At 39.1% G+C, this 16705-nt stretch overlaps 1 protein-coding gene across 1 annotated transcript; it reads left to right on the forward strand.

Moving 5' to 3' along the window:
• Positions 1-9780: 9780 nt before the first annotated feature.
• LOC119909346 (visual system homeobox 2-like) lies at positions 9781-15767 on the forward strand. Its single transcript, XM_038727536.1, has 5 exons — positions 9781-10413; positions 11057-11147; positions 11746-11869; positions 13785-13965; positions 15181-15767. The coding sequence occupies exons 1-5, from the start codon at positions 9933-9935 to the stop codon at positions 15510-15512; spliced, it is 1209 nt and encodes a 402-aa protein (XP_038583464.1). The 5' UTR covers positions 9781-9932; the 3' UTR covers positions 15513-15767.
• Positions 15768-16705: the final 938 nt, after the last annotated feature.

Here is a 16705-nt window from a genome sequence, read left to right on the forward strand (position 1 = left end):
ACATGGTGAGGCTGTCATCCGGCTCTCTGGGGGTTCGCACAGGAAGGATAAATGTTTAATCCATTAAATAACAATTACAGCCTGTGCTTGTCCAGAGTGGCTGGCAGAGGGGGGGAGGCAACATGGCTGAACTGCTCACATGCCTGAAAATGAATTTGCTTCTTCATGACACAAAGCATTCTTGTATCAAAGTGTTCACCAGCCAGCAGATACAGACCAAGAGATATTTGGGGGTTTAACAGCCTTGAGTGGATTTACGTAGAACATATACATGGTGGGTATTTTTTAGGCTGATTCCAGTAGTTTTAGACTCAGTATATTTAAACTTGATGACTTCTAAGCCAGTTACAAAATAAATGAATGAAGATTTCAGTATTTCTTCCCAAGAATGTTATTCATGTCTCAGAAACTGCTTTTAAAATAGATTAGATAAGATAACTTTATTATCCCAGAGGAAAACTGTATTTGGTCACCCATGCATAATGACAAATGACAAGAGAGACACAATTCAGTAACCTCAGATAATATATGAAACACACAAGCTAACAGATATCTGATCAGCATATTAGCTCATAGCTAACCACTAAATTAAAAAAAGTCAAATTTTAAGATTAAATAAAAGGTCAATTATAAGTGATGCACCAAAAAACAACAAGTTGAGAAATGTTCTGCCCAATTTCACTAAAACTTTATATAGAAATATAATTAAAAATAATTTAAAAACTAACTCAATTGATGTAACATGAAAAAAATGTTTGTGGTTATAAGTGTAATTTAGCAACCTTGAAAAATGTGTATAAAAGTCAAAATGGAAGTTGAATTCAATGTCCTCTGAACTCATCTGTAAACAAACAACATGCTAATGGCGATCTGATTTAAATCAAAGGTGGTGCTAATATTTTATTCAGTCAACAAACAAAAAAACAATCACTTTTAAGAAACAGCTTGTCAGAGTAAAAAACAGGCTCTTGTCTTGAGAGTCAGAAGTGAACAGATGTTTGGAGAGATTACATTTCCACTCCGACTGTAAATTAAGTATGTGGACTGCATGATAATATAATTTTATGGAGTCTGATGGAGAAAGTGGGAGGACGGACATAAAGGGAAAGCTCACAGTATTAATCCTTGGAAATCATAATAGTAAGGAAAATGGAATCAAATAATATTTAAAACTCTTCACATGAATCAATGACTGGAGGAGGTTTAGCCTTTCATAAGGTCACAGCTAATTTGCAAGGTGTGACCACTTAGCTTCAAGTTTTGATTATTATTGTCAATGAGATAAAAAAAATATTACAGAAAATGTTACCTGGAAATCAGGGTTCACATTCTCTAAACTTAAGATCTATCACCAAAGTGACATTCATGTGTTCACAGAATATTTTAAATTGTCCGGAATGGTTGACACATTTTATGCTCAGTAAAAGACAAGCTGATGTTAAATTCACAGAGCATCCATCTGAATCAGACATGAAACTAAGAGATATTTGGGTGATTAGAAGATGAGAAACATTTAAAGGCCTCATGTCAGAGTGGGTCTTTGTTTGTGTGCAGATGTATTTGTGTGTTTGTAAATGTGAACAGTGGGCTAAAAATAGGAAATGAGCTAAGTGGACTAATGTCTTGCATGTTTACTTGTTTTGCAGATAAAAGCTATCATGCTGCTCAAGATGCGTAATATAATATACTAATAATTTGCACTGTCTGATCACTGTATTATCAAGAGCATGACTTCACACTCCCACACACGCACACGCACACAGCTCCTTGAACGCAGTGTGTCAGTGATTGTTAAGTTGCACTCGTGATCCAAAACGAGTTTGCTAGCTGCGGTTTTCTCATGCTGCTCACACAATGGCCTGTATATGGGAGCTGCCTGTTGGCATTGCTTAATTAGGCGAAGAGTTGATTCATTTGCACTAATTGACAGCTAATTAAAGGAGTGAGGGCACATTGATTTGACGTTCCTCTGGACAGAGAGGCCTTGACTGCAGGGGATGTTAGAGAGGGCGAATTATGAAATATTGAGTTTTCCGGGTACCACCTGCCATTAGACATGGCCTCAAACATATGGAGCAGTCTGTGTGTGTTTGCATGGTTGAACAGGCTGATCCCACAGTGTTGAAATGCAACCTGTAGAGCCCAGCTGCTTGTGGTTCAACATTCGGCTGCACAAAAAAAGAAGTAAATCTGATAATATTAATAATAATATTAATATGTTCTGGCTAAGAACTCATTTGAAAAAAAGTTACAAACAGGTTGAAGTTGATTTTATCACAGTGCTAACAAAAAAGGTTCAGTGTCATGTTTGTGATGTTCATTAACCTCTTTTGTTGTTTTGCAGCAAAAATGACACGACTGATAACATAAACATGAATACTGTATGTTATTTTATGTAATATACTGTTGAGTTAATGTGGTCTTTTGCCAGACTACACCATGGATTTTATAACATTGTATTAAAAACTACAGCTGGATTGAGGAACCATAAATGAATGACCATTTACATTTAAGCCCTTGCCAAACGAGTTCACAAAACGCCAGGTAAATCTCTCTGTATTTAGCAGTATACACCAGAGTTTTTAAATCTAGTGTCTCCGGTGACATTCCTGGACTGTGTTTAATGACCTCGAGCTTATGCCAGAGCTGAACGGGGAGCAACTCAGTATGGCAGAGCCATGTATGTAATTACACGTGTTGTGTAATTACTCCCCTTGTCAGAAGCGGGAGACAAAGTTCTACACTGCAAGTTTTAAGTTGCAGAAATGTAAGCGACAATACAGATTTCTACTGTGATCAGTATTTTTATATAAACAATGGATCAAATCACTGTGTGTAATATGAAAGGGGCTGCCTGTTGTGACAAACCCATATATCATTATCACGCACTCTGCAGTTTCCCTCAAGTTTACTGAGTGTTTAGCCCCTTTTTCAATGCATGGTACCAGCTCAGCTCGCCTCGACTCTACTCGCCTTTGGGGAAAAATAGTACCCAGTAATTTGGCCGATAGGGCACCGCCAAGTTATTTTTTGCAACCAGCAGCACCGAATGTGACCATACTTGGACGAAACAGTGGAGCTAACCGCCGTGTGTGGAGCTAGCTTGCTAGGTGCATCTGTAATTCACGTTAACTGTCATTTTAACAGGGCTGACAACTTTGTCTAGCGAACAAGTCTTAAAACTAAATGTACTCACCAGAGAAAGTGAACAGCCAACTCCTAATAAGCTTTTTCAATGGTGCTGGTTAAAGTTACACAGTGCCGTGGGTACGAGTCACTCTAGCCTGATTGACAGGTCGCCATGGTAATGACTTGTCAATCACAGATAATCCCGCCCTGAAGCATACTCTGCTTTATGGTCAATTTTCCTCTAAATGGCACCATAATTTACTAAATGAACACCATGTTGTATTGAAGAAGACATGAAACTAGCGATTGAGACCATAAACTAATTATGAAAGTGTTTACTGAGGTAATAAATCAGCTGAGAAGTAGGGTCATTTTACCTTTATTTCTAATGGAACTGGACTTCTTTTTGCAACCACTCGCCCCCTGCTGGCCGTTTGATAGAATGCAGGTACAAGCATTGGCCTCAGTTCTCGGACCAGAATCTTCCCGCTCGGGCAAAACCAAAGGTGACGTAAAAACACTGCAGACTACTGAGGGGTCAGAAAGTAATAACAACAAATCAGTGTCGGAAATAACCTAGCTAGCAGCCCGTTTTCAGTTAGTCCTGTGGTGTGTTTACGGCAGCGCTGATGCTGCTAATGTAAGATGAGTTTAGGTGCTCAGTTTGTTTTTAGTTTAGAATTCCTTCAGTCTTGACCGTTCAGGAGATTTCTATTAGTAGCCGATTTACCACCGAGGCAGTCTTCTTTACAAAACCAACGGACTGGGTCATTAAAACAAATAAAGCAGTTTCATCCTAAAAAATGTGTGTCTCTTCGGCGGACACATGCCATCAGCAAGCCAGCCTCTTGACAGGGTAAGAGTTGTCGGCTGGCAATATTTTAATATCAGCCAGCGCTTGTAAAACAGGTAGAATGCAACAGAACTTTTGTTTTATTTATCAATATGTACAATCAATGTGCTGTTGGACCAGATGTGCCACAGACCGGACAAACTGCTGCATTTTTATGTTTGTGTTTCTTTTTTGCTCCTTTCTCTGTGCTGGAGTTCTCTTAAGAACTTGATGGCTTTATCCAGTTTGTAATGAAATCAAGTTCTGACAATCCACTCTATGCTACCTGCTCACCACCAAACACAGAAGTTAGACAAAGTTAGCGACTGGCTGGTGAATATAGTGGAGCATTTTGCAGCTAAAAGAGGAACCTCCCTCAGGAGGTGGTGGGGACCAAAAATAGCACTAAAAGGGGAATTAATAATGTCAGGTCACTTGAAACACAACTCCAAATGAATGCTATTTTTTCTCCGTGTGTGCTGGATGTGTAACGTCCATATCAACTTTAAAGGTGATAAATATATCAGTGCTGCTGCCAAGTGGCAAACCAAAAAACAATTAATGCTGATTTAAAGAGTTTTAAAGCAAAACAAAAGAGAGATGACACCCCAAATAAATGTAAAAGAGTCAAAATATTATCTAACAATAGAATTTCTTTCAGTTCTTCTGAAATATTAGGCTTATTATGTACATTTAGAAGGAATGCCTGGAGCGTTGCCTTGTGCATTCAAGATTTACTGTATTCATTTGATTACACGCAGATATAAAAACAGTAATCCAAAGTTGTTAGATTTTTCTTGGCATTCATTAAAACAGAAGATAACATTAAGTAATTTTCGATGCACCTCTTGGCTGTCTGTAGAGAAACAGTGCTGTTCCCTTGTCTCTGTCTTCAACATGCTGGCAGCTCTCCATATTTGGGACGCTGTCACAGGAGGTTAACACAAGTTGTCTGGAGTTTGAGGGCCAAACATTGAAGGCCCTGAGTGAGTCAATTTAAATTTCTCCCTTTCTGAGGGACAAGGACAACGCTCTCTGCAGGAGACCAAGAACAGGCAGTCTTCATGTCTGCTAGTGCTGCCCATGTGAATCAAAAAAAGACAATTAGGGGCTTATTAGGGCATTGGAAGAGTCTGCTTGCCTGCTCGGCCCCAGCTCTGAGCCTCTGCCATAGCTCAAAACAGTCAGGGGCATTGTCTCACCTAATTAAGCTGACCAGAGGCCCCTTTTTGTGTTGCTTCTGCCATGCCTGTCCGATTCCCTTCTCCTGCCTAACTGCTAGCCCCTATCCATTGTGGAAGTGTGCTAATTAGACAAGAAATGGGCCCAAGTAATTATGTCAATTGTAGTTATGAGTAACCACAATGAGGTATATTATTTTGTCAGGAAAGTTTTGGTGTTGGGATGGGGGGTTGCTCTCTCCCATGTTTCTAAAAGTATTTTCCTCATTACGCCAATAACACATCTGCACATGGAACAGGGGAATGTGGCACACTCGGCAAGTCAGAGTCCCCGACAAACTTCAGAGCATAAATAGATGCACTCATACAGAAATGGAGACTATAGAACGGCAATGGCATGAAGTTATTGCCCTAATTAATGCTTTGTGCCCCCAGAGCAAACTGTTGAATCACCAGTGGCACATTGTTAGGATTGTGAGAGCCTTTTGTTTCTTCACCTTAATAGGATGTTTTGATCAACAGCTATTTGGTAACCCAGCTCTTCTTCTTAAATGCTGAGCTCTGGGAAATGGCAATTAGCTAGATTAGAAGAGCCACTTCTGGAGCCTCAAACAAAGACAAAGATGGATCAGACAGACAGAGCTGGTTCAGAAGCTCATCACTGACCCAGACTGTTATAACATCAAATATTTTTATCAGATCAAAACATACATATATCAACACAAATATCCAAACCGATACATGGTAACACAACAACAAAAAAAGACATTAAGGAAAAAAACAAAAAACAAAACATGTATATAGTTCATCATTCTGTCATTCATAAATATTTGTTTGTCAGAAACTACAGATTTGGTCACATAACTTGATTTACAAATGCACAAAGTCCCCATATTTTTTTAATGTCTGTAGAGGGTCTTTAGTAGAATATGTCAGTTTCTCCACAGCCTTTAGATTCAAAACAAAATGTCAAATCTTTATTTTCTTGTGCTTGTGTGCTGCATAAATCTGCTGTGGTCCATACTCTGTCCATGCTAGTTCTGTGCTGCTGCCAGGTTCCTACAATAAACAAACAGGAAGCAGGTCTATTTCTCTCTAACACAGTGAAACTGCAATGCCAAAACTGATGCATTACAAAATTGTGTCCGACTCTTTTTTTACTTACATAAATATAGTTAAAAATACCACAAAAAAAAGGTCTGTGCACAGCTCGTTCACTCAACTAGGCATTTAGCATGAGCTAGTGATTAGCTTAATGCTAACATTGGAAAAACAATTTAAATGGATTATGCCATAATGATTTTAAAATCTTTAGGTTTGTTGCAGGTTGCAGAAGAACTTAGCAGCTTCAAGGTAAGTATTTAAGGTCAATATTTCAACTAATATTACTTCATACTCACAGACATTATGTTCTTTAGGGACTGAAGAAAAAGTTAGCAGAGGAGAAAAACAACAGCTAACTTACCAGTGCAGAGTGAGCTATGGTAAGCTTCAGACACAGTCTCTCCCTCAAAGGTGCAACACAGTTCAAGTATGGAAAGAAATGAACATTTGATGGATAAACATGCTCTATGGCACACTATTTTAGTATCCTGACGTTGTTATGTCACGCTATTACTTCAACTGAAGAGATATGTAGCGCTGCAGAACAATAGCAAACATAATTGGCTGTAGCAAAGTAAAAGTGCATATTTCACTTTCAACAGTCAAAAAACAAACCAAAATATCCATGGGAAACAGGACACTGTCATGTGTACACCTATGAGGACACCCTCCCCTACTGAAGACGTAGCTGCCTGCATGATGAAGAATGAACATGTCCTTTTCTTGGTGTTCGTCCTTTTGTATTTGTTAATAATGTGGTCATAAAATAGTTAGTAACTGAATAATAAATTAAATGTAATCATACATAATAACATACTAGTATATGCACACAATATACATTAACACATCTATATGTAGCCAAATAATGCACAGACAGCCTCCATAAGAACTTACAGTTCATTCATGGCTTATAACTCATCTAAAACATTTCCAAATTGTGTATTTAACAATAGTAAATATGAACTTCATACGTAAAGCCATCCATCACTTTACATATGAATGTGAAGATTCATTTGGACTGAGAAAAGGAGTTCAAATGAAAGATGTAAATATACTGTCAGCAGAGTGTGAGGTGAGCAGGTGTAGCTGGGTTTAGTCAGTTATTCCTGTCAACTTTCTGACATAAAACCAGGTTTTCAGCTCCACACAGGAGACGCTGCTACTCAGCCATGAATGTCATGTAATCCTTTGGTTCACAATTTTTGCATTGCCTGACCTTTAACGTATCATTGTAGTTTACAGTATTAGCTGTTGTAAACTTGATTAAACTTTTATCTTTTATGGAAATGTTCACTGACTTGAATAGAATACGACAATGTTGTGACTTTACAGTGCCTGATATTCATACGGGGAGTGGTTAAAAGAATACCAAATCAGTGGACTGATTATATCATGCAACACATATTATATATAGCAGGATAATGCGGTGAGCTGTGATGCAAAAATGTGTTTCTGGCTGTATCCTGATCGAAGTGGAAGGATGTGATTCATGGATGTTATCTGCACATGTGTATGAGTGTAATGTAGAACCCTCATTAGCATAACTATCGGTGTGGCATTGATCTCTTCATTCACCTCTAATGAAATGCCTCTCTAATAGCTTCTCATGAGATGCTGAAGGCAATTTAATTTGCTTCTCTCCTCTTTCTTTCTATAGGCTACAACATCTGGACCAGTCGAATGTTTTTTATTGTTAGTTTACATTTTTGATTTTTAATTTTCTCTTTTTATTTCTGGACCACATCAAATAGGTGATACTTCTCTCTTTTGAATTTTTCCATTTGCAGAGAAGATTTTATACAGTTCCGCAGTGATTAGGGAAAATAAAGGCTAAATCATTTAATAAAGCAATGCCAAAATACATAACAGTAAATAGTGACAGGCTTGATGTCCTTTGGTGTTATAATACAAAAATCTTGTGTGATATTTATTTTACCCCCACATTAAGGCCTGTGAGTGTCTTTTCCTGCAGGGAAATTAGGCGCAGTGTTACACAACCGGGGTGAAGCCACGTCTCTTGATCACGTCACAGATTGCAAACCAGCACTAAATCTGATGTGGGTTTGACAGCCTGACGCACTGCTGCCAAACAGTCCCACCGGAACCACCTATTTATTTATTTATTCATCGCCACATGTCCCATTGACAAGACTGTTATCTCCGCTTCTATCGTGCGCGTCCACTCATCTCCATAAACTCTCCTCTGCGTAATTATCTGTCCAGATGTCCAAAAGTGTGCCGCAAATTATCTCGGAACGATTGAAACGGCGCAATAATTGAATAATAGCTGATTAGGGAGGATTAGGTTTGTGGAAACAGAGGGAATATGAAAGTATTTTCACTTCATTTCACAATTCAGTGGGTTTGAATTTGAGCCGAGGTGTATAGCCTACTGTGATAAATGAGTGTGAAGAGAAGCTGCTGATTTCCCCTGACGTCCTAAATGTCTTCGCTCTTACTTACACATTCATGCGCTGAAACACTGCAACTTTTCAGTCTGTGTCACAGCTTTTTGTGTTTGATATCAGACCTAAAACTACACAAAAAAGGAGGAGGAGGAGGAGGAGGTAAAATAAATCTGTTGCTGTATAGCACACAGGCATGTGCTCCTCTGTTTGTCCCCTCTTTAATTGCCACCCTGGTGTGCCCTAAATACCCTGAGCTGGGATATTGTATTCTTTATCATGTGACCCGTCAAAGAATAAAAAAAAACGTTTAATAACCTATCAACAGATGAGCAGACTGCCACCAAAGACAAAACGTTTAGTGCGCAAACCTAATTAGAATATGCAAATCAACACGGGACGTTGTTTCATTTTGCTGTCCTCTTAATAAGAAGCTCAATTGATTCATGAACTGATAAAGAAATTGGCTTATGTGAGTTTATGAGTGTTTGAAAATCCAACGTGACCTGTGTTTAGTGTGCATTATTTTTTAAAGGATTCACCTTAATATTGACACAATATTAAAATATAGAGAGCTGAGTTTAAGAAAAGTTTACTCAGGTGTAATCACATTAGGCCTATTCATCTTTTCAATTGCATGATTTTTTTTTTTTTACTGTAGGCCTATCGGTTTACTGTGATTTTAATCGTCACACCTTATTTCGTAAATGAGACTTCTCCTTTTGTGCAAATAAAGTTGTTTGTTGTTGTTATATAGGCTGTTATATCAAACTAGTAGTCCTATTTTTATAAGCGATAAATAGGCTGAAATAAAACGGCTAATAATAAACTGTACAAGCCAAACGTGTGTTATTTAGCAGCAGATTTAGTTAAGTAATGAGTATTTTTTTGCTTTTCAGTATTTTTTGGGCTCCTCACTACTAAATGGACAAACGTGCTGCAAAGAAAGCTGATTTTCCTCGACTTGAGGGGTTTAACCCGGCTGATTGGATCTGAGTGACTCCCGGATGATCAGCGACAGAAACAGGAAGGGTTAGTGAAAGTAAGAGCAATACATATTTCTTTTCGCTGAGGATTTTAAAATAAAAATAATAGGAATATTTCGTCTCAATTAATCGACAGAACTATTGTAATCTACTTTAATGGTGCTGATGCGAACTTCAGTAAGGAGTCTCTCCCCTCTTGTGATTGGCTGCACGCCTGTTGCCCGTCGGATAAAAAGCGCAGTAGAGAGGCGGAGGAGATAAAGACGGAGCATCACGGGGCTCATTGCACAAGGGGATGCTGGCTTTTTTGGAGGGAGCAGAGAGCAAAAAGTGGAACCGCACCACCATGACTGGGAAGGAGGGAATTCTGCTTTCAGACAATGAGAATAAACAGAAATCAGCCTCACAAACCAGCGTGAGCCACGGGGGATCCCAGCAGCCGCCTCCGGTCTGGAAGATGGCCCCCACGGTGCACCGGCGCACCGGCTTTGGGATCCAGGAGCTGCTCGGCCTCAACAAGGAGCCGCCGGTGGCCCCGAGGCGGCCGCTGGAGGCTCTGCCGCACAGGGCGCACGTCCTGGCCGCCAGGTCGGCCCTCGGACACGGGGCTCTCGGGGTCGGTATGGGTTTGCTGGGACCAGAGGGAATACACTCGTTTTACAGCCAGCCTGCCTTTCTGGAGGTGCTGTCTGAGGCGCAAAATGTGCACCTGCAGCCGCTGCACAGAGCGGCGCACGTGGACACACAGATGGATGCGCAGCACTCCGCCAGCTCAGGTGAGGCCTGCTAACTCTAACACCCTGCAGGTTTCTGTTGCACAGATGAGATTGTATGTTTCAATTATATCAGCACACACTTTTAGCTCAGGTAGGCCTATGTATTGTGAGCGAGCTAGAATGAGTGGATAGCAGAAATTTCATGCACCGAGAAATAACAGAAGTCAACAAATACAGATGTCAAAGCTTTCGCGCCCTCTGATCGAATAATAATGAGATGAATAATGAAAAGACTAAAACTTAAATTCAAAATGATAAGAATATTTTTCTTCTGAAATGCATCTTTTTAAAGGCTTTTGGGGTTTTTTTAAATGGGGAAAGATGAGGAGGCCTTACAAAAAAAATTCTTAAACTAATTTAGTTTTATTAGTATTTATTTATGATATTTAATATCATTTGGGACAAATCCGCGGGGAAGACTCAATAAGCAGAAATGAACCCTTTACATCAGGAAGGTCGACTTAAGACCAGAATTAGCCAACTATTTTCCACCATCTTTCATGTAGCCTATTATACAATTTAGATAGCCTATTATTATTATTATTATTATTATTATTATTATTATTATTATTATTATTATTATTATTATTATTGCTGTTGTCCTCGTATTGGATTAGTTGTTCACTGATGTGTTTCCTCGCAGATTCTGATGACTTGAGTCTCTCCTCCGGTGACCAGAAGTTCTCCAAATCCTCCCTGAGTCAGAGCAAGAAGAGAAAGAAAAGACGACACAGGTAAAAGAAAAACCAAACAAATGGAAAACAAGATTATCGAACTGATATATAATTACATTTACAATTATTATTACATTTATTAATTTACAATTGCATGTTTTACACTGGTGATATTCCGGTGTGACATGTATTAGGCCTTTATAACATCACGATAGGCGACCTTAGTTTGGTGTCATCACTGATTAAAACCTCAAACTAAAAAAATCTATTTTAATTCCTGCAATAACACGTGTGTGTCTGTCATGTGTGTATGCTCATAATGTGGTTTTTCTCTTAGCCTAAAAGTCCTTATAGAAACAGCTGACATAAAAAACATGGAGAGTTCCTCTGTTTTGTCTTTAAATTATTATTATTATTATTATTATTTTTATTATTTATTTTTTTAATTAAGATTAATAACGAATATTTGTGAGGGAAAAAATCACATGGCCTATTTTGTATTTTGATTTTCTGTTGATTTTATTTCAAATTGACTATATTTTTTTTCATATTTCACTCCATTTCAATTTAAATTCAACAAAATTAAAGAAATGTTAAAAAATCAGAAATCCAAATAAGGGTGTTTATTCTCATTTGTTCTCTTTCCTTTTATTTGCAGAACTATTTTCACTTCCTATCAGCTGGAGGAGCTGGAGAAAGCGTTTAATGAAGCTCACTATCCAGACGTATACGCCCGAGAAATGCTCTCCATGAAGACTGAGCTGCCAGAGGACAGAATACAGGTGTGTTAATTGATATCTGCTCAGTATATGCAGAAAGGTAAATATGAATGCTCTGCTATTATCTCAAATCATGGAGATGCTTTAATCATCTTGCTTTAAAGAGGGACAATATGACAAAAAAGTGTGTATTCAGTCAGATAACTCAGATATTTCCTGCAATATAAAGCTTCTTTAACATGAACTCAAAGTTAAAATGACTTGCAATCACAGTAGCAGTAGTAGTAGCAGAAATGAAGCTTATTTCAGAGGGATGAAGATGGATTTTTAAACAAAACAACCCCCATAAAAAAACAGGTAGATCCACTAGTCAGCTGCTCCATCATCATCCTCACAATGGCTTCTGGTTTCACATTAGCAGCTGATTCACCTTCTCAGTGTAATTAGTTAATTGAGGATAACTTATTACCTCTTTCCCTGCGAGAGACGGGCCGCAGCCCTGAAATGAAACGATAACTACATAGAAATTAATTTGCGCAGGTCAATGGTGGAGCAGAGGCCTCTGGCTGCTATGAGCATTTTAATTTCCCGTGATATTTGAGCGCCTGTCTCCCATCGATCGGGCCTGGAAATTAACTTATTTTTCAATCAGCCTCTTTGCCCCTGGGGTCACCTGTCCCTTCACACACACGTGCGAGCGATGACAAACACACTGTCATGCACACTCACACTGCTGCTGTCAAAAAGCATGATTGCTCATCTGAGGCTCATCTTTTTATGAGATGGAGGTTATCATCAGATCTACCTGAATAGCTTTCCTGGCTCAGCTTTGATCGTTTTTAATTCCAGGTCTGCAAAATACACACACACACACACACACACACACACACACACACACACACACACACACACACACACACACACACACACACACACACACACACACACACCCTTCCCATCCTGCCTCCTCGGCCATCTTAGGATGCTCATTTTTCCCCTGTTTTGCTCATCCATATTCACAAGCTTGCTGAGGCTATTACAAGGTCTGGCTTGGTGGAAATCAATTTAGGCACTTGAAGAGCCAGAAGGAGAGTAATGCATGAGCATGCCCGCACACACACACACACACACAAAATGGGCCGAAGATATTCTATAAGTGAAGCAATGAGGAAAAAATATTAAACATTGAATGTCAGCACTGAATTTTGTGCAGACACTTTCATTTTGAGTCTATAATGGACCTAAAGGAATCTGTGCACAAGCAAACATCCAAATTTGAATCAAAATGGGAAGGAGTCTTCTTCATTTACATTATCTTTTGTTAAAGCCTCTCCTGGGCCACTAAAATAAAATATTCTTATGTTGATCCAGCAGTGACTTTGGATTGTCTCATCATCAAACTAAAAGAAACGAGTAAAAGAAGATTCCCTCCAAACATGTTTTAATATAAAAATACTCTGCTCTGAATAATAATTTGTATCTGATATGTGTATTTACACAAAAAAAGTCCAATTACTGGTTAAAATCTTAAATCTTAAAATTACATTTACTCCTTCTCTCTTTTAAAAAAATCCAGACTCTATGAATAATCATGCAAAATTTTTACTTCCAAACGCAAGATTGTCTCCTGCTTCACTTAAAAGTACATTTTCAGTGTATGTGCATGGATTTTCAACCCAGTACACACAATTTAACCTGAGATTTAAAGCGATCACAGAGAAACGCTCCCACCTTCAGCAGATGAATGTGAAAACAACCTTTTAGTGTCAAACTCTGCACATACGTCATTCTGCAGTGACGCCCAAACATCCAAGTGAAGCAACTGCACGCAGTGTGGGGGGATTTAAATCGTATTTTGGTCTACTTACAATTAAGAATGTTCATAGATAAATTATAGGCCTGCAGGTTAATGTCACTGTATTGCAAAGCTCAATAAACTTAAATAAATCTGACCCTTATCTGACCTTCATCTCTCCAGGTGTGGTTTCAGAACCGCAGGGCCAAGTGGAGGAAGAGGGAAAAGTGTTGGGGTCGCAGCAGCGTGATGGCAGAGTACGGCCTGTACGGGGCCATGGTCCGTCACTCCATCCCGCTGCCGGAGTCTATCCTCAAGTCAGCCAAGGAGGGCATCACGGACTCTTACGCGCCGTGGCTATTAGGTGAGCTGTTGCATAAGTATGTTTGTTGACATTTCAACTGGGAGAATTACAGATCACAGAGGAGAGTTTGACAAGTCACAGTAGGAAAAGTCACAGGTGTAAATAATATGACTGTTGAGGGCTGAATTCCATTTAGCTGCTTCAGTATTTTTCTGGTATTTTACATGTTTCTCACTGTCACTGGGACACTTTAATAGAATAGAGCCATAGTTAATGTTATAAGCAACACCTCTGCTGTTCCTTCTCTGACGGACTTATATAAAGTCTATTATGAAATTTATGACCTTTATTGATCTTGATCTCTATTGGCAAAAACAATGATAGAATTGGCATTCTCCTCCTGCCTTTTATTATATGACTGTCTGTAATTTAATAATTTGGTAAGCTTGCCTCAGCTTTTGTTTTGTTTCTTAAAATTCCAACACTCTCACAGATATTTTTACAGATCATTATGGTCATAATGTAAAAGGTGGCAATAAAAGTCATACATATTACACCTTTAATATCAATAATGAGGCTCATTATTATTATTATTATTATATTATTATTAAGTGAAAATCAAGTTTGCAAAGTTATCTCTCTTCTCCATTGCCCCATTCAGACTTTCTTCTGTCTGATACAAATACAATGTGGGGGTTTTCCTGCTCATTCTTGTGTAATTACTGTTAGCCCATATTTTAGTTGCTGTACTGTAGGATCAAAGAAAACCTGCTTTTGTTGACATAAATGCAATCCTTATTTGTATTAGTTTGTGTCATTGTGTTTGAAAATGGGGATTAAGATGTATTCTGACAACAGGGAGTGGGAGCTAAGCCGGGCTCATGTTGGGAGCCAATAAAAGTGTCAGCATGTCAATAAGAGGTAGCAGTCAATACAGTAATAATCCTACTTAATCAGGACAGATTAGCCTAAATCTCCTCTTGCCTCACGTTAATTGATTAATTTAAATCAATTAGGTGTCTCTAACTGAATAAGAGGTCCTGTCCATCGATCTGTCCCCTTCACTCTCTTTCACACTTCATTTCAATGTCAAACACCTCAACACATAAAAACTGGTGCTACATTATAGATTTGAAATCACCTAAATGCATCAATACGTCATGCTACACCTGTAAACACTAAGACAAGGATGCTTACAAGACAAAAGTGCTCTTGATAAGTGATGTTATCCAACCCTTCTCTGCAAACCCTAAGTGGACTGTCCTTCCCCTTCAGGTATGCACAAGAAGTCAGGTGAAACCTCGCACACCTCTCCTGGAAAGCCCTGCAGCCTGACACCATCACCACCACCAATAACACAGGAGAAACCAGTGGACAAAGTGATGGAGGAAGAGGAGGAGAAACAGACAAAAGACACTAACTCGCCAATTTCTAAGGAGGAACTGAGGGAGAACAGTATTGCTGCACTGCGAGCGAAGGCACAGCAGCACAGCGCGAAGATGCTCGGGACGGTTTCAGACAGGACAAGCAGCCACTTGACGCATAAAGAGGAAACTGGGGACAAGGTGACGGAGCAGGAAACAGCAGAGGTGGAGAAGAGCAACTGAAAAGGGCTGCAGGATACAGACTGATGGCGAAATACCCGCAGAGTGGAGTTTACAAACACGTCAGAGGCACAAGTCTTGTTTCATTGGTTGAGTTGGAGTCACCCATGAGCTTGTTAGACTTCATACTGCAGATTATATATTATAAACCTCTCAGTAACTTCTGCTCTGAGAAAAGGTTCTTCGGCGCCAACATTTTGAGGTTTATTAACTCAACCAATGAGATTATTTCTTCCTCGCTGCCCTTAGAAATATTTGTACAGCCAACCAGGGACGTGCACAGGAATTTTGAAGGGCAGTTGCTCTGACCTGAAAAAAGGCACTAAACACAGTATCCAAAATGTATTAACAATATAAATGTCACCAAAATACATATGAGAAAAAGAGTTCCTTATATTATTGTTTATTGTTTTTTAATCATTATTATTATTTTTTTTTTTCCTTTTTTTTATTTGAAAATAAATAATCTAGATTGAATTGACAGATGGGGAAAACTCGCTTCTAATAAAATATTAAATAAAAAAACGCTTAGATTTCGGAAAAAAATACAATCCTTTTTTAACCTTTTGGCTTCCCGTACATTCAGTTGCGCTTCTAGCTCGTATTCACTTCTGTTGGTACGTATCACGTATGGTAACTGGGCAAAACTACGCATGATTTGTTGTAGTATAATTGCATAAAGGAAGGAAACAGGAATTCCGGTAGGGAACAGAATCGACTGACGTGCAGGCAGCGCTGCAGCAGTGCAGCCACTTAAACAGAGTTTGCCCTTCCCCTACTGACTTTCACTTTCGGTGCCCGAATGGAAGTGAATGAGGCTTTGCGATCGCGATTATTTTTTTATTTAATTTTTTTTTCTCGGAAGGGCGAGTCGGAAGGGCAACTTGAGTCAGGAAAGGCAAACGGGCAGTTGCCCGGGCAACCAGAGCAACCCCCCTGTGCACGTCCCTGCAGCCAACTCCAAACTACACTCTTCATGTCACCTTTGGAAGGAGACTTAAAAGGAGGCTTACGCACACAAGTGTTTCCCTAACCTTTACTGAAGATGGAGCTGCGTTAAAAAAAATATATTTATTTTCTTTTAAATAGATTGTTAACCTTTACAGTTCTGTGAAATGGCAGCTACTTTATGCAACAGTGTGGATAAAGATGGTATCTGGAAGCAAGTCTCCTTTCAACAAGCATCTTTAGCACGA

Source organism: Micropterus salmoides, unplaced genomic scaffold (assembly GCF_014851395.1).
Source record: "Micropterus salmoides isolate LMB-PRFRI ecotype aquatic unplaced genomic scaffold, ASM1485139v1 Ms_hic_scaffold_18, whole genome shotgun sequence".
Taxonomy (NCBI): Eukaryota; Metazoa; Chordata; class Actinopteri; order Centrarchiformes; family Centrarchidae; genus Micropterus; species Micropterus salmoides.